The sequence below is a fragment of the Idiotropiscis lumnitzeri genome, chromosome 7 (genome assembly GCF_059441095.1).
Source record: "Idiotropiscis lumnitzeri isolate Australia: NSW breed Sydney's pygmy pipehorse chromosome 7, RoL_Ilum_1.0, whole genome shotgun sequence".
NCBI classification, from domain to species: Eukaryota; Metazoa; Chordata; class Actinopteri; order Syngnathiformes; family Syngnathidae; genus Idiotropiscis; species Idiotropiscis lumnitzeri.
The window spans coordinates 15,387,171-15,406,248 of record NC_142397.1 but is presented as its reverse complement, the minus strand read 5'-3'; the positions used below and the strand labels follow the sequence as shown (position 1 = coordinate 15,406,248).

The window sequence follows — 19,078 nt, the reverse complement described above, 5'->3', positions numbered from 1 at the left end:
ACTATATACAGATTACTGATTTGGCTCCTCATGCTGCGTTCGCAGCCCTCTGACTTTTTAAAATACTCTGCGCTCTGTTCCATGAGACAACCCCAAAGAAGGGAATACATTGTTTTGTCATTTAAATTATATAAAACATCATGTGAAGGCTATGGATGAATAATTCAAATTATTCAAATTTGGGGTGAAATGCGCTATATAAATGAAGTTTTATTGTATTGTATTTCAATCTCAACATTTCAAAATGTATAGTGACCAACGTGTAAAAAAGAATGCAAATACTGTTGACGGCTCGAATCTTGATAACGAGTTTTGCGAGCAAATATGTAGTGGCTGTAAGCACCCCATCGGATACCTGCACTAAACCATTGCAGTAGCTTTCCAACTTCCCAGTATACATTAAATGCACCATCAAACCTCATAGAGGAGTCGCCAGGCCGCCTCTGTCAACGGAGCCACCCACCTTTACCCCCCTGTCTGCCTGCTACACGGGTTGGCAACCTTTATAAAGCACACTCACCTCTGTGTCCGCACATCAGGTTCACGCATCTTTTTTAATCGACTCGCCCTGTGTTGACAAAATCATGGCGGCGAGTGCGAAACGAAAGCAAGAGGAGAAACACCTGAAGATGCTGAGGGAAATGACGAGTTTGCCTGCTAACAGAAAGTGCTTTGACTGTGACCAGCGCGGCCCGACCTACGCCAACATGACGGTGGGCTCCTTCGTGTGTACCTCCTGCTCCGGCATCCTGTGAGTTACCAAGCCGCTTGACCACACAGTGGCATGGCCATGTCGTGCCCACCACGTCGCGCAATGTTCCATTTAACCCTACATATGGTTGTCACGAGCGGCTAGCCTACTAGCTACTAGCTATCGACGGCTCCCTGAGCATCGTTAGTGTTGCTGAGAGTTTAAAAATGCACTTGTTGACATTCCAGTGTCAATGTTGATCTGACTGACAGTCGTGCTGTTTGACTTTAGCTTCTCGTGGCAGAAGGGTGAATCAAGTGGCATTTATGTCTACACACTCGGCTCCTGCTGCCAGTTGCTTGTCAAATCTAGCAAGTGAACTTGCCAAATGTAGTGGTCATGTTCGTATGATACAGCGTTGATCTCACCGATCACCTCTTTTTGGATATGTATATATTCGAGCGTGTTTGAGTTAAAATCTTGACCGTGCAGTTATGTAATCACGCATCTGTAGTCTGGGATTTAGGATTAGTGAAGCGACGGACATTGATAGCGCTTGTCAAGATTTGTTGTTTGTGGCTCTTAACTATTGTGGTCACGCCTAACAGAAGTGTAGCAATTTGTCTTGGTGAAATGGGACTCGTCATCACGGTGCAATACTGTAAGGATTGTGTCACCTAGGGTTTGTTTTTACAGTGACAAAATGTTTTCCATTCATTCAGCTCATGGATGGGGGGGGGAGTATAATATGTAAAGGTTTATTTTAATCTAACATAATTCTCTTTCTCATTTTGTAGAATAAAAAATAGTTGAAGGCGTCGATCTCACACCGGAAATTCAGCTATGGCAATAAGAAAATTAAATAATAAACACAGCTATTCTTCTGTTTACCCCAAAAAAGAAAATGACAACCTAAAACAAGCCAGTGACATTGAAACACCCCTGCAGCAACTCCTGTCTGTTTACCACTACACAGGAACGTGCCAAATGGGACCCTTGGCATTCACCATGGGCATCTGCAGCATCACAACACCCATCTACCTCACCCCGACCTCAATGTCAGTAATTTTCAGCGGCATCAAAAACAGCCGTTGACCTCAGGCATCAATTACACTAAGCAAACAAATCAAATTTACTCATTTTAATCCAAACAACATCAACTAAATCAATGCAACAAAATTAGCATCTTTCTTGATCATGTCATTGCATCACAAATGTCATCTTTCAAGTGGGATAAAATTAAAGTAAAATGTAAACTCAGCTCAGTCATCTCCCTCCACATCACATTTTGAGTTTATAATGACGAAATAATGAAGCATATATATATATATATATGATTTTATATCAACATAAAAAAGGCCCAGGTTGGATTTGGGGAAAAAAATGGATTTGTACTGTTCATACTGCACGAAAAAATTAGATGTGTGTTGCATACGAGCAAAAAAAAATAATAATTTGAGATGCAGTGTGAATAGAGACTTTGTTTTGAATTAGGGCTGAATGAATACTGAAAATAATGTAATTGGTACTTGCAATTTTTTCCACCTTCACCCTCTCTTCCAATTGCAATTACATTCACCTGTATTTTTCCAACTTTATTACAGCAAGCAATACCAGACCTATTATGCGTTATAGGATAGTAAAATGAAGAATTAATTAATATGAACGACAGTTTATCTACAACAATTACAGGAAATATTTTGACGTACAGTTTGGTACGGGTTTCCCATGATAACGCAATTGTGTCTCGCAGGTTTGGCGTAAACGTTAAGTAGATAGTGTACTGTAAAACTATAATGCAGATTACCACAATAATGCAAACAGATCTGTGGCTTTACCGCTTCCTTCTTATCACATGAACCATGATATGCAAACATGGTCTCCTCTTCTTAATCACTCAACTTATCATATAGGTCGATAAATAAAACATGCACGTATAAAAATTAAAGCTCATCGATCTCCAGCCAGTAACATCACGCATGCTAATGTGCAGAAATGTACCTTTAGTGGTTACCTGTTCGAGACCTAACCAGTGTTAGGAAAGTTCATTTGAAAGGGTTAAAATAAAGGTTTCCTCATGGAAACCATTTGGAAAGAAATTAACATAAATTGGAGGAAAATAAATTAACCTATTATCATGCAACTCAATAAGTTGTACATCTGTCTGTCTTTCCTGTTCTGTTTATTCACACAGTCACTTGCTTGCACACATCCTTCCTGGTTCATGGAAATCACTTTGATTCCATCTGACAATTATGTGCATCTCTTAATTTCCCACCATATTTGTTCGTTCCTGGTAAAACATCACTTCTTTAATATTTATTTTTTGTAATGCATTTGTGTGTGGTTGCTAAAATACTTTCTACTCAAATCAGCTGGAGCTTAAAAAAATGCTTTGGCTCTCTGTTGATGAAAAATGCTAAAAACCCAAGATGGGTACTTAACCCTATTTTGTCGGGCCGTCCTCCGTCCGCGACCTGGGCACCCCTGTCATCTTCCCTCCATCCTAATTCATAAAATAATCGGCCTGCGTCTCCATCCATCCTCGTCCTTTTAAAGCGCTTCCTTCCTTACATTTTACCAGTCCACCCCCCCCCGAAAAAGAAAAAAGAAACTAACAAAACATCCGTGCATGATAAGAGGCTAATAGCAGAGGTTTCATAATTCCTATTCCCAACATTATTTAAAATTCATTAGCTGGCTAATTTCCCATTCACGTCCACACATACACACACGCACACCCCCACACACAGATAGATGGACTATTAAAGCTGAGTAACAATATATGTAAGGGAATTCAGTGATCATTTTGAATTGCAACATCTTAATTTGATTGTCAGAAGTCATGCACACACTGTCCATTGATTGTGTGAAGCCTGATCTGATTGTCACTCTCAGAGCCGAAATAGCTTTTTGTGTTGTAACCATCACGTGATGTGCATGTGCAACAGGAAGCGGTAGAGATATCTTGTTTTCGCGCTGAGACTTGCAAAGAAGTTGGCATTGTGCATGCTCCAACTTGATCTTTTGTCTGCCGTCTTAACATACACTGTAACTCGGAGTAGATAGAGAAGCATAACTCACTTCACTTCCTCTGCAACATAGTCATCAAATGCTGGTTTAATTGGTCTTGTATTGCTATTGATATTAAGAAGTTGAAACAAGTTCTGTTTTTGATCATTGTTTGCATGTTAAGCCTTATTACAAGGGCACCACTCCTTTCCTCATTTGTTCACCCCAATAATTTTTGTTTCTCAGTGGGTGGAGCTGGAAACCATTATGTAAACACATTCCTTATGAAGGTGGAGGCTTTTCCCCTTGAGGACTCGCCTTAGCTTTTTCGGGAGATTTGTACTTGGCAGGAAGTAACACCACTTGACATACCTATTACCATTGGATGGGCGTTAGAATTACATACACGTGTCATGTCATCTTGCAAATCTGTTTTGCCAATCGTCAAACTATCATTTTTCACATGTCAAAAATTGGGAACAAGCAAACATCTCATAATAATGTGCAGCTAATTTTGTGCTTGATAATCAATAGTTTAGAGAACAATATTGAACGGCTATGTAATTGAATGATTTGTCATGGTGCATTCAACAGGAATGTAAGCGATGATATAAATTCTCTTTTGTGTGAATTATCTAGGTTTTCTCACCCTGTAGTACTGACAATATGCAAATTAGCTGCAGTAGCAACAAAGTCATTTTATTGTGCCGTTTATGATTCTGCCGCGCAAAAGTAAATTTGACTTTTCAAACAACAATGCTATATAAATGTATACAAGATTAATAAAATGTTTCAGAATGTTGACATTTTTGCATTCAACTTGCTCAAATTGTTTTCACACAGCCAGTGAGCATAACATGTTATCGGTGATTGTAAGTTAAGCTGCATCCATGCAGACCTCTCTTATGGCATTACTTGGAGACTTCATTATTCTGATTAATAAGACTTATTATAGACACAAGGGTTCAGGACATTCTCCAAACTAATTCAAAATGATATCTAGAAAAATATTAATTGGGGGGGAAAAGTGTTCTTTATTTCATATTTACAAAGGGCATTTTGTCCAATGCCCATCCCATCTTTAGGCCAACAGTTAAATGGCTTCACTCTTATTTGTCATTTTGATAAATTAGGTTGTATGTTTAGTCTCAAAATGTTGTAAATATTTCTGATGTTAAATATTAGCAGACAAGCATAACTTGAATCCACCGATTAATCGTCCTGCTGAAAAAATCGGTCAATTATAGCGCTTTAATGCCGGTCAAAATCAAACGGCCGACGTTTTTACCTTTTATATACTGTAACCAATTGCAGCAGTTGTACACAAAGTAACACTGGTTTTATTATTTATTCCGCATAAATCAATACCATAACCTTGTTTATGTAACAGTATAATATAAATGTAATAAATATGGCACACATTCAACTTTTGGTAACACAAACACATGACAAGTACTAACATCATTATAACTTAATTCTATGCAAATATAATACAAATATATATATTTTTAAATTAATCTGTCGATTAATCGGTAACCTGTGTTTTTGTCTGCCAAAAGTCAGTATCAGCCTTAAAAAAAACATATTGATCGGTCCCGTTACGTAGTGGTGAAAGCAAACCGTGAATGATAACAATAGTAAATAATTGATCAGTCTCTTCTAGTATTTCACCAATTTACAATCTGACTCCGCTTTGTCCAAAGCATTGTCTGATATTTTGACAGCGTATTAGTGTGGTTTTCACTCCCCTGAGAATTGTCTGGCTTGCCACTGAAAAGTTAGAAGAGGCGCAGTTGGCATCTGCATTACTGCAAATATGCTGACCTGAAACGTCAGACTTGAGCAAGAATCTTCTGAACATGGCTTCACAGTATAGGTCTTGGTATTCAGTAAGATCAATATTTAAAGGTATGTATATAGGCACAGAACACTGCCTTCAAGCATTATTACAATTTCAAAACCATGTTGGTCTTCAATACTCATCTTCCTCCTAGTATTTTTTTTTGTTAGTGTGTAGAGCTACAGTATGAATCATCTTCAAGAACTTGTGCGCAGTATTTCACTAAAACTGATGCCGGTTATTTTTTTATTCCACAGACGAGGACTGAATCCACCCAACAGAGTCAAGTCTATCTCCATGACGACCTTCACAATACAGGAAATAGAATTTCTACAGAAAAACGGCAATGAGGTAGCTTTGGCTCTGGAAGTAAAAAAACAAAAAAGTTGTTATGCCTGCATTGTGAAAGTCAAATTAAGGGATGCCATGCACACTTGTTTTTTGCATACAGTTCAGAGTTCTGGGAGAGAACTCCTTTCTCTACATTATACATTGTATCATACTTTTTCCATCAAAAAAGAAATTTAGTAATTCATTTTTAATTTAATTTCCCTCACATCTTTCAAGAACGGCACATTATTGCAAATTGGCAGTGCACAAAATTGCTCAAACCGATTGTTGCATGAGGAGGTCTTAAGCCCTTTTCACACTGCACTTAGCAGCGTGCTGTCGACAAACTCATTCGTTGTGTATGTATTAACGTTCGGTGTTTCAGTGCCCTAAGCTTTGAGCCATGAGTGATGACACATAGTTATGTGATTAAGTAAACAATGCTCCCTGCTCAATCTGAAATGCACCTTGAAGCGAGCTTTGTGGAACTCTCGATAAAACGCTCCAAGTTCTCGCCATGCCATTAGTAAAGGACACTTCCATTCTGCTTTCTGCTTGCTTGTCCCCCCCTTCTTAAAATGATAAAAGCCACAGCATTCTTTTGCAGCAATGAAAGATGCATCGTTTGGCGGCATGAGCTACGTCTCTGTATTTACTTCCTGGCAAATTTCTACGTTAGCACTTATTTGGGTATGCTGGCATTGTGGCGTCATCGACCGTCCACGCTGCTGCATATTCCGTTCTCACTGAGAAGGTGCACTGTGAAATTGGCTTTAAAGTAATAAATTATGAATAAGGGAGAAAAAAACCCCCAAAAATGTCAAATATTGTCGTTTTAAAAAAAGCAATGGAGCAACACACAAAAATCACACAAACGTGCTATATAGTATCTGACAAATATAATTTATAAATTAAAATGTACAAGAAAAGTTGTTTTATTTAATATACAACTAAGCCACAAGTCTGAGCACAAGCCACACCGTGTAACATGAAACGAGTCTTTTACTCATTAACCTACAGCAAGCATTCATTCATTCGCGGCTACAAGGGGACTGAATAACAGGCTGTCAGTGCAATGCTGTGTCAGTGTGCCACTGGTGTACGTCAATCTTATGTATTTGTCATGGTGATGGTGTTTACTCATGTTGAAAATAAAAGTGCAAATTGGAAAGTGTGGTCACATTGGTAGCAGGGTAAAATGGGCCAACGCAGAATGAATGTCATTGTTACAAAGTTGAGACTGAGTCATATAATTCACACAAGTTTTCCCCTCAGCGTTAGGGACAGATTTAACCTCATAACCAGTGACCAGCTTCTTGTTCCTTTCTAATATGCAGCAGTTTTGGGGGTATTTGAATGTTAATTCCACAATTTGAAGCTTGGCATTCAACCCGTACACTGTTCCATGCCATTTTACGTTTTTGAACGACCATCCCTAACAAGCAACAATTTATTTTTATTTGTTTCACTCTTGCAATCCGATGGAGCGCATTTCTAAAAGTAACTTAACTGTGCGGTTTCATTTAATCTTTTGAATCTTTTATCCTCACTCATTTTCAGATTACCGATATACCGGACAGACCGAACTACGTCATTTATTCAGCCATTTCTGGAACAGGGACTATAAAATACAGCATTGCCACTTGGGAGGTGGCATCTATTTAAAGCGCTAGCGAAGCAGCAGACTCAAGGTTAAAGCAGAGTCATAAATCCTCCAGAGCTGTTTTATAAATACTACAGCATTCAAGTGGCCTTCTGTCTGTCCAGAGTGACGCTTGGCATAGATTGCAGTGGTGTGTCCATGTGCACTCATGTGAGCGCACCAAAATATGATACAGCAGAAGTGTTTGTTTGTGTGATATTGTATGTGAAGCATGATGTGAGTTGCAGTAAAACACAAATTTTGAAGGCTTCAACTTATAATATATGAATCTGGCTTTACAGGAATGGTAAATGATTCCAAGCTAAGGGCATGGTTAAATCCTACTCAACTAATTGGGCAAGTACGTATGTTTTTGTGCGTCAAGCCCAAAGCAAAACCGAGAGCTCTGCTATGCACTGCTGGTCCGATTGTGAGTGCAGATTTCCTCGCCATGCTACCTTGCTGGGCCGCTAGGGGGTAGCTGCACATTTAACCCCCAATCTAAAAACACAACTGCAAAGCACACACCGGCCCCCACAATGACATGCCGATCTGTGTTTGTGGCGCATGCAGCGGAGACACTGCAGAACATAAATTCTCTCTCCGAGCAACCACGTAGGTGACACTTACCATCTGTGCATACAATGAAACTCAATGCAGCTCTGCTTACCTTTTCGCCAATACTCCTGCTGTTGCTTCAAAGTTCCTTTGGATCTTTGCAGTTTGTTGTACAAGTCATATGCACAAAATCTGTGTGGGGGAAGTTACGTGACAGTGGGGGTGTAAATTTGGGGTGGATTCTCTCACAATTTATTTTAGAAATGGGCCGGAAATATTCACTTGATTGGTTCATTTCAATATTTATGGCTCTACGCGCCCCCATCAGACTCCGTCGATCTGTATACAAGCAATTATAAAGTAACTAGAATTAATTGGTTATCTGTTGTGTATGTTTCAGGTGTGTAGACAGATCTGGCTAGGCCTTCATGATGGGAAGAACTCATCAGCGCCAGATTTCAGAGAACCTCAGAAAGTCAAGGAGTTTCTTCAAGAAAAATATGAGAAGAAGAGATGGTAAGACACTTCTTGCGGGTTAAATACTTGCATAAGAAGAGATCCATGTGAGAGTTAGACCTGAATTAGGTTTAGGTGACTGGAAGATTAGTGGCAGAAGTTGCGGATTCTATTCCCAGCCAGTGCGCCAATACAGTCACAGTAGGTCCAAAGCGCAGTTTAAATAATGGGCGAGTGCGTCAGGAAGGGCAATCGCAGTAAAAACTGTGCCAAGCAAAACATGCAATTTGATTCACTGTGGTGACCTCTGATGACACAAGCTGAAAGTGGCAACAATCACGACTTTTTTGCATGAATATTTCTTTTGTGTTTATCTTACTAGTTGGTTTGTTGTGTGCTTTGTTTCACAGGTATGTCCCTCCTGAGCAGGCCAAGGTAGTGGCATCTGTCCATGCGTCTATCTCTGGCTCCTCAAACAGCAGCACAAGCAGCACTCCAGAAGTTAGACCTCTTAAATCCCTCCTCGGGGACTCTGCGCTGACCCTCCATCTCAGCAAGAATACCCCACCTAATCAGGTTTGATTCCTAAAGTACACAAGCTGAATTTGTAACTGTCAGAGGTATAAATTAACCTGGAGATCGTGCAATTAAAAAATAAAATAAATATATATATATATATATTATTTATTTATTTTTTGGGGGTGATCTTATCATTCCACCTGATAGAGTCAAACTCTTTGAAAACACTCTAAAAATGTTCTACACAACATAATTGGCACATTTTAAAATAATACCTAGTGTTGGATTTCATTGGATGCAGGTTTAGTGCAACAGACACCAATTTACAATTCCACCTCTTGTCTCCGCCAGTCTCCAGTGATCAGCCGTGGGCAAACCCATCAACAGCATGACAAGAAGTTTGACCTCCTCAGTGACCTGGGTGGCGACATCTTTGCTGCCCCACCAAAAATGAGCGCAGGCGCCAGCTCAAGTTTTGCAAACTTTGCACATTTCAACAGCCACACAAGTAAGGGATAGCATTTGTAACTTCAGTGAAACTGGATTGATGTAGCAGGAATGCCTTTCCAGGAACAATGGACATGAGTGAAATGCTATCATTCTATATATACATATTTAATTCTCGTCATTTAATGCTGCTCTGCATTAAAGATCACATGGCATCCAATCCCTGATTATGTCACATTTCTCCCCATTAATCCTAGGTTGTTTATTTTTTCATTCTCATCCATGTTCTGTATTATGTTAAATGTTATTCTCCTCTCATTGTCTTTGTTGGTCTGTCTGTGTGAACATCATCGTGACCCCTCCTTCAGCAGCACAGAATGCCAACACAAATGCGGACTTTGCTAATTTTGATGCATTTGCGAGCACTCCTGGACCTGTGTGCGGTTTCCCTTCAGCACCCCAAGCCCCATTCCCAGCCGCAAGCACAGGTAGAGCAAGTTGCCTTTACTGGACACATGCCCAACTGCATAATGCCTTTTGTAAATTAATTGAATATAATTCCGTTCATCGCACGACTAATGCAGTAAGTGTGTACAGTATTCAAAATATTTTATAGCCTTTCTGATGACTTTGAGATTAGAGTGCGCTCTAAGAATGCAGGTCTTAAAATATATGCTTAATCTAGTAAACAATTCTGCTTTGACATTCTGAGGATAACAGGGTTTGAATGGCGTTGGCGTGTTCTCCCCCTGCTTGCGTGGGCTTTCTCTTGGCACTATGGCTTTCTCCCACATTCAAAAACATAAATGTTAGGTTAATTGGAAACTCTAAATTTTGCATTAGTGTGAATGTCAGTAGAGTCGAACCCCATATTTTCTCGTGTTAGCATATTTGCAGATTTTCAATCAAAGCCCTCAAACACCCTCGACAAGTTTGAAAATAAATAAATAAATACAAAGATAATATTTGGGGGGAATATTTTTTTTTTTTTTAGGAATGTTTGCACCATCAAAACCCCAACCCGCTTAAAGTTAACTAGGATAGGCTCAAGCTCACTCAGACCCAAATGTGGACAAGTTTAAGAGTATGAATGGATAAAGGAGTTAAATATTAACATTCAGTGGTAAGGATAACAGTTGTAAGATTTCCAATATAGGACTGTGCAGATGTCCTCTGTTATTACTACATTCATCATCGCTTGCCCACCCATTATGTTTTAATCACCCCCCTCTCACTCTATTTGCTTTGACCTCTGAATTTTGTTTGTCTGTGCTTCTGTTTCACTGTTTCCCCACCTTGGTCATTGCCCCATTACTCAATTTCCTCATTCCCTTTTTGATTTCTGTCAATTGCTGCTTTTGGGGCCGCCAGCATTCACTGTCCTCTCATTCAACGAGCTCGCAACTGCTCTACCTCCCCGGGTTGCATTCAGTAAGTCTCGCACTGTGTTTGGTCTCTTTCATTTTTGCAGTGTATCGTCTACTGTTCTTGTGTGATTGCAAGAAAACGTATATGAACCCTTTGGAATTACCTGCATATCCGCATAAATTGGTCAGGAAATATGACCTCATCATAGAGATCACGTCAAAAGACAGTCTTTAAATTAATTCCACACACAAAAAAAAAAAAAATAAGCGACAGAAGCTGCACAAATAGTTAACTTTGTAAGATTGTAATCAATTTGCTGACAAGAAGGATGAAATCACTTCACCGTTGGTGTCTTTTGAATGATACCTTGCAACAACTTGATGCCATCGCCCAGTGTTGCCTAACTGAGCGCTTGGAACAACCTCGCATTAATATTTTATAATGTGTAAAAATTGATGATAAAAATTTGTTTTATCGTCATACCCGTGGTAAGATTGGTATTGAATAGCATTTACATTTCCTTAGAAAATTATGGAATTGGAGTGACTAGCTTCAATCTCTGTATGTAATTTTAAAGGACATCTCACAATTTCGCCGGTGGGAAAGTGGTAGTAAACTGGCACAGGAGGATAGATGAGATTACTTTTGCCAATTTTAGTCTTGTTCTTACCTCTTGATTGATTTGCAGTATGGCGCCCAACCCAGGTGTAATGCAAGTATTAGAAGAGGTGGTCTTCTGCACATCCGTAACTGAGTGCAGTGGATGCCATTTATAAAATACTGTCCAGTCGAGCCTGACTCCTCCCCAATGTAACCAGTCATCTTTTCGCTTTTTTATGTTGTCACTGAGCACCAAAAATCCACGTCCCCTTATGACTCTACAATCTCTCTCTTTCATACAGGTAGTGCTTCAGGGGGACTAGCAAATGCCACTTTTGCAAATTTTGACAACTTCCCCAAATCATGTAGTGCTGACTTTGGATCCTTCAGTTCGTCCTCCCAGAGTAATTCCACAGGAGCAGTCAGGGACACGGTACAGAGTACTAGTGTCCTCGCTGATAAATACGCAGCCTTCGCTGACCTGGATAACGTGTTTAGCTCTGGCAAAACAGAGCAAGGTAAACCTTTCCTGCCTAGCCTGTTTCATCGAGCTCAGTTGTTTGGATTAGCGATTGTTGTTTGTAGGAACAAGGTGCATATGTCACAACTAAAATAAATTTGGTGGCGAGTCAGGGTTGATAATAATTCCAAACCATAACAAACCTCGTGCATTGGTTTTATTAGCGCCTCTATTTCGTTCGGCAATTCCTAATGTTTGCTCTTTTATTCTGCTCTATTTTTACTAGATTAAAAGGGCAGGTATTTACAGACCTTTTTTTTTGCCTTGGGAATGGAAAGAAATTTCTTTGGTTGGTTGGAATTGGTCTGGCTAAACTGAGCCCTATTTTTGTGTTTGTGTGTTCCCTTCCAGGGAGCGCTTTTCCTTCTGGGGTGAGTTCAGTTTCTGCAGTGTCTCATAACCAACCGGCACCGGGAACAGGAGGGGACCGCTATGCTGCTTTAGTTGAACTTGATACAGTTTTTGGCCCCCCAGCGCCCTCCTCTGGTGTTTACCAAAACAACAACAGCAAAAGCACACAGGGGTGCGACACCACGATGCTTCTCAGTGAACATTTTGGCAATTTTTTTACAGCAATCATATTTGGTATGTTTTCTTGGCCAGGGTTTCATTTCGCTCCGAGACTGGAGTAGCCACAACCCAAGCACAGCAAGTCCTTCCTGGTATGCCTCAAACCTTTGGCGGTGAGTAAATCAATGGTCAATTTAATTTATTTTTTTCAGTTTGTTTGTACATCACAATTCAAACTTTTGAAACCTCAGTGACCTCATTGTTGAAATCCTTTGAACGGGATTCAGAAGAGTTAACAAAAGATATACAGACTGCAAGTCTGCATTAATGATCATATCTACTCCTTACCTTGGTTCTATATATAAAATGTTGTGTTGCACTTTATACACATCTTGATTTAGCTCCAAGAATTAGAGTTTGAAAATTGTGGCAGGGTTGCAAAGGCATAGCTTACCGTATTTTCCGGGCCATCGGGGGCACTTTAAAGTCCCAAATCTTCCCCAAAACAAACGAGGCGCCTTGTAAAGCGACGCGCCCATTATATGGACTGAGATTCACTCTCGACAACAACCCTTTTACTCATTGGGCTGTTCGGAGTGCATGTTAGCACACCCTGCTGGTCAAAGTCTGAGTCATCTATGCTTCTAATTGACCGTGACTTATACATTATGTGACTATGGTGTTTGGGTGATGGTGTAGGAGAAAGCTGGACAAAAGGGCAGCTGTCCACAATGTTGTAGTCTGTCTTATCATTTATGTTATTGCGAGCAAGAAACGTCCCAGGTTTAGACAACAGACTGCAAAAAGCCCAAAGCACAACAGCACATCTCTCTAAACAGCCATATGATTGGCTGAGTCTGAGTGGCTCCCAAGAAGCCATTGCAGTAATTGGCTTTTGGTTTTGATTTGAAACCGTGACTCTAAGGAGTGTGGTGACCAGTGAAGTCCCTCCCCTGACGTATTGCCATGACACCTCTTATTGGTTAGAGTCAGTGCTATTGGCAGTGATTCCTAATAGTCTCAGGACGTCTGTCGTTGATTTGGGGTTATACCTCTGATAGCGATCCTTTAAGGGATTGAGTCCGGGTGAGCTGGCATCAGCTAGCGCGAGCTAAGCTAGCTAGCGCCTTGTAGTGCGGCGCGCCTAGTATATGCATTAAATCCGGAAATAGCACCCTCAACTGGTGTTGCGCCCTTTGATGCAGTGCGTCTTATGGCCGTAAACATACGGTATGTATTTTCTGTTTATGTTTCTGTTGCAATATTGATGACCGTATCCTAACGATACTTCTCCTTAGCTGCCCAGCCAAATAATCCCTTTGCAGCTGGTGGTGTCGCAACCGTACCGACCAACCCGTTCCAGAACAACAGCAGAACAACCACTGTGGGAGCGTCAACAGCAGCAGCAGCGGCAGCGGCAGCAGCAGCAGCAGCAGCAGCAGCAGCAGCAGGTTAGTCACCTTGTCCAGCAGAAGTGAAAAATTTATTAAGTTAAATTATGTTCGCTCAGTTTCATGGTACGCAATTTCCAATAATGTAGGCTCTGAGTTTAGAGTGTACACACTTGCCCTACACATTAAGGTAAAAGATATTCACCTTTTCCTCATTGATCGTGCAATTAATGTAGATAATTGTTGATGAGGGCATTCATTTTCATTGCTTCCAGCCAATCATTTGAAGCACACGGAATTAAATTTGCATTCTGGTAAGTGACTGGAAGTCACTTAAGGTGGAACAATGGGTTGCAAAAGTATTCATACCCATGAACAACACTCACTTTCTCCGCACAGAACAAGTGTGTCTCACCTGTTTGCATGAAAGGAAATGGCACAAACACAACCATTCATCACAGTTTTTGTTCATAAGTTTTTGTTCATTTACTTATAATGGGTTGCATATATCTGTGTTTCATTGTTGCAAAAGTATTCACACCGTTGCACCAGTTATTTTGACTGAAAAAAATGATTGCACAACATGAAGTATTGCATCACAGTGTCATAAGCCTGCATTTAATCGCCTGTGACTCGTATAGGCTTGATTACTCACTATAAATTGTGCCGAATAATCAACTTTCCACAATCATCCCATGCTTCTTAGCAGAGAACAACCATGATGCCCAAATAGCAGTCAGAAGACCTCAGAAAGAAAGTTTGAGAGAAGCATAGAAATGGACAAAGTTATACAGCCAACACAGGTTCATCAATGTGCCAAAATGTACTGTTGCATCACTGGTCCAGAAGTGGAAGCACCAACGCTCGCTTGCAGTATGCTACCACACATCTGAAAGACACTCCTGCAATATGGGAAAGATTAATCTGGTCTGATAAAATGAAAACTGATTTGGCACAAAACCAACACGGCCCATACCATCCCTACCGTGAAACATGGAGGTGGGAAAATAATGATATGGGGGCTGTTGCTCTTCATCCTTTCCTGGTGAGCTTGTCCTTGTACAAGAGACTATGGCTAGTACGAAATACATTGACTTCCTGGAGAAAAACCTCTTAAAGCCTGAACCTTGGAAGCTGTTAGTGCTAACAAAGGAGCTGCAACCAAATACAATGACTTGTGTGAATAGATTTGCAACAATTAGATACTGACTTATGCAATTTATCGATAGCAAAGAACACTTATGAACAAAAGCAGTGATGGATTGTTGTTTGTACCGTTTCCTTTCATGCAAACAGGTTTCCTTTGGTCTGTGCCGAAAAATTGGGTGTTGGTCATGGCTATGAATATTTTTGCAACCCACTGTATCTCACTGAGCGGCAACGACTTGCAAGTGCCGCCAATGTTGTTGTTTTCTTGTCAGGGTTTGTTCAAGGTTGCAAAGAAGTTCGCCCAGACATTCGCAAAGTTATAACGGCCCGCAAGCAGTTTCTCATGTCGCCATTGAATTTTGTTCCTTGAATGTTTAAAATTTATTTGCGGCAAGAAAAACCTTTTGCAACCGTTAAAACTGTTTGCGAGTGTCTGAAGAATATTTTTGCAACCTTTAACGAATCCTAAAGAAAAACGAACATATGCTACTTGTGTAAACACTCCCAAATTTCCTGATTAAGAGTGATGGTCACAGTAAGGAGCAATGTTCCCTCTAATCGCACACGATGACACTGGCATGCACCACACACACATCACATTTCAACATTCATACCTTCATTTCCACCCCAGTTTAATCTACAAACAGGACTCCACACCATGCCCACTTCCCTCGCAGTTACAGTACCGCAACCGAGGGTGCACTCTCAGTTGTACTCCTGTACTTTACTTTGATGGTATTTAACCTGCTGTGTTTCAGCCTCATTTGGCACTGCTTCCATGAGTATGCCTGCTGGTTTTGGCAACACTGCAGCCTACAACCTCCCTACAAGCTTTAGCGGAACCTTTCAGCAGCCTTTTCCTGGCCAGTTGCCCTATTCGCAACCTACGGCGTATCCCCAACAACTCAATGGTGTGTGTGTGTAGATAATTATGCTTCAAGAGCCACTAAAGCTAAAGAATGATGATGCATGAAGGTTACATTTAGTTCTGAAGAAGAATGTGGATCCAACAACTGTAATATGTACTTATGCAGGTGGAGGCTTTCCAGTCTTTGGACAAGCTAAGCCAGTAGGGACTCCTTTTGGGCAGACCATGGCTGGACCAGTGGTCTCCAACAACCCTTTTCTGGTAAGTAAAACAAATCAGTGTTACAGAATTTTTGGTGTAAATACGAGTTACAATTATTCACATACACGTGTAATAATAGAACTTGAACATCATAAGACTCAGCATCATCTCAACGCATCAAGATAATTGTGATGTGACTTAGCATGAAAGAAAATGCAAATCAGCCAATCAATAGCTCATGCTCATATCTAATCCCAGGCCTCTCAATAGTGCTTGAAATTCTTGAAAATCCGTTGTCATTATAATATGATGTTCTCAATGATGAATGGTGTCGGTTTAAAGAGGGCTTGGAGCATGGTATTAAATATTCAACACGAATTACATCAACCCCGTGAAAGATTTGTTCGAATAACTTGAGTTTCCTATCACAAACGATATTTTCTGTTATACTGTACTACAAAATATTCTAGGCACTTGTGTTGCATTAGTACAAATTTTTTATTTAAATATTTGTAATTCACCTGACTTTAACCATGTCTAATTGTGCCAATTTTGCAAACTGCTCTTCAAAGTACTTCAAATGTTTTTATCTGACCTTTATAATATACAATACACCTTTATTTAGTGCATGAACGCTGTAATTCCTAATTTGGGGACACCACATACAGTCACTTTTTGGAGTGGTTGTTGTTGTTGTTGTTGTTGTCAACCTCCTAATCAATAGTTATTAATTTGTGTGTCTGTTCTAGGGTGTGGGTCCAACACCACATTATCCAACAGGAGGCTCTTCAACGAATCCCTTCTTATAGCATTCCATCATATCAGCTCCTCTTCTGGGTCGACTGATGGCACTTGCACTTATTTCACTGTTTTGTTTCACAGGTAACTTTAAAACGCAACGTATGTATAGATTTGTATTGCAGGTTGACAAAATGGACCATTCTGAGGTGTGACAGTCATGACACTGTGTATGGTGACAAAATAATGTGATGGTGAGTGCAGAGAGAGCCATTCAAACTGGCTGAAGAGTATGAGTTTGCAAGGGTCGTCAAACTTTACGCTAAAATTCTGTGACTATTGTTTCCTTCAGCAAATCCACTCTTTGCGCATATCAGTATTTGTACACAAGGTTTGTTATGACAGAACTATTTCTTGGAAAAGCCAATGGAGACTGCCATCGACAGTGTTCATTTGTTCAGAATACTTTTCGGTGAACCGGACAAATATCGCATGTACTCTTGGCAATAAGTGGAGAGAGATAATGCTGCAATGGGCTCTGTCAGGCCACGTCCACACGACAGGCCTGGCTCACAATGTCGGCCAGATCTATGGCGGAATGGCATATGAACAGACAACCCCTTACATCGGGTATAAAAACAATTTTAAGTTAATTTGTATATATAAAGTATAAATATATATTAAAATTAGTTTTAAGAATTGACCAAATCATTGATTTATATTGCTGTTTGAAAATATTTGTGCTGTTTATATGAATATATATATATATCTATAAAAAGTTCATTTCTAATGCTGTTTCAGTGAGTCATTTTTATTTATGTATTTTTTAGTTCACAATAACCTGATTTCATATCCATGGAAAGAATTTAATGTGCACCAATGGGCACCTTATTCTATTTTGCCGGTCCCTCCACGAGCTGCTGCACCCCCTCATCGTCATCGGCCCTCCTTAACCAGTCCATCCCCCGCCCCTCAAAAAAAAGAAAAAAAATTCTGTACATAACAAGAGGCTAACGGCAGAGGTTTTTATAATTAAAAAAAAAAAAACTCACTAGCTGGCTAATTTCCTCTTCATAGCCACTTACCTTAATTTCCGGTACTGGTTTCTAATCCTGTTAGAAACTAAAATTGTATTTTAATATGTTGACCACCAAATATTAAAAGCACCTCTCAGTGTAATGTGCTACTGTTCTACACCACAACAAACTATAACTACAGGAAAAATTGTTGCTAACAGTGTCAACCCAATCTAGGCATTTCCATATCCCCACTATAGTAAATCCTGACGTTCTCAGAAGCTTGCACGTTTCCCATATTTTATATGGTGAGCGTTAGTCAGTATCTATATTTAACCTGCACACACTGGAATACTTTTTCATACACAGTTGGTTAAAGGTCACCGTTTATCGGCAATGAAGGAGACATTAATTAGAAGTTAATAAATTATGTGTGGAATGAATGAGTGACTGTGCAGAAAATGGCGGCATCGGCTTTATTTTATTATTTTTAGTCTCAACAGCAGGCATTTTATTACTCCATAAAAGAATTAGGCTTCTTGAAGGACATGCAGTGCAAGATAAAAAAAGTGCAACTCAAATTACATGAAATTGATGGTCCAAAGACCCAGTTGGAACCCAGTAAATTTTCATCTGGATAAAGATAAAAAATAAAATAAAATAGTATTTCACTGTTTGAGTCACTGATTGTTTTGTGGTGCACTCACCTGACTTGGGCAGAGGTGGTGTTTCAGTTTCAGTTCCAGTTCTTGACACCACGAACATTTTATGAGCAATTGATCTTTAGCTATGCTAGAGCAAATGATCAGATTTAGGATTCAGAAACAGCAAACGCGGACCAATTACAAGTGTTTTTTATATTTTAGTGTGCAAACCAGTGAGCACAAATTCTTTGCGTAGAGATTGTTTTTGTTTTCCAACCTCGCAACAAATATCAATACAACTTTATTTATATAGCGCATTTCACAACAGCTGGAGCTGTAATATAGTGTATGAAAATGCTTGTAATTTTTTGTTGGAAAGAGCTGTGGATGATAAGAATATCAGGATCACACATACCCCTTAAAGTTAACATTGCTGCTCCATTTCTCATATTACACTGGTCAACGATTTTGTACTATACCAGTACGCTATAGGAAATGTGTTAAATAGGAATACTGTCCCTTCTTCATCGTGCTTGAGATGCATGGGGACATGGCGCATTTCCTGGCTGACTACACCC

At 39.9% G+C, this 19,078-nt stretch overlaps 1 protein-coding gene across 9 annotated transcripts; it reads left to right on the top strand.

The window, feature by feature from the left end:
* The first annotated feature begins 423 nt into the window (after positions 1-423).
* On the top strand, positions 424-17,630 carry agfg1a (ArfGAP with FG repeats 1a). Of its 9 annotated transcripts, none has more exons than XM_088301172.1 (14): positions 424-751; positions 5,801-5,894; positions 8,474-8,589; positions 8,940-9,105; positions 9,400-9,556; positions 9,867-9,983; positions 10,867-10,926; positions 11,766-11,981; positions 12,335-12,506; positions 12,587-12,666; positions 13,792-13,944; positions 15,792-15,944; positions 16,068-16,162; positions 16,852-17,630. In XM_088301172.1, exons 1-14 carry the CDS (start codon positions 585-587, stop codon positions 16,909-16,911), a joined length of 1,806 nt encoding a protein of 601 aa, XP_088157298.1. In that variant the 5' UTR covers positions 424-584; the 3' UTR covers positions 16,912-17,630. The 9 variants fall into 9 exon arrangements, with proteins under 9 accessions (XP_088157298.1, XP_088157299.1, XP_088157296.1 ...); XM_088301173.1 differs by having other exon boundaries at positions 9,864-9,983; positions 13,792-13,936; positions 15,793-15,944; XM_088301170.1 differs by having other exon boundaries at positions 9,864-9,983.
* Positions 17,631-19,078: the final 1,448 nt, after the last annotated feature.

Bases quoted from the DNA above. Each gene is read 5' to 3' on its own strand.
- agfg1a (XM_088301170.1), top strand. From the start codon at position 585: ATGGCGGCGAGTGCGAAACGAAAGCAAGAGGAGAAACACCTGAAGATG. The intron at 5,895-8,473 runs GTAGCTTTGGCT...TGTATGTTTCAG, and splicing joins TACAGAAAAACGGCAATGAG to GTGTGTAGACAGATCTGGCT. The intron at 13,945-15,791 runs GTTAGTCACCTT...GCTGTGTTTCAG, and splicing joins AGCAGCAGCAGCAGCAGCAG to CCTCATTTGGCACTGCTTCC.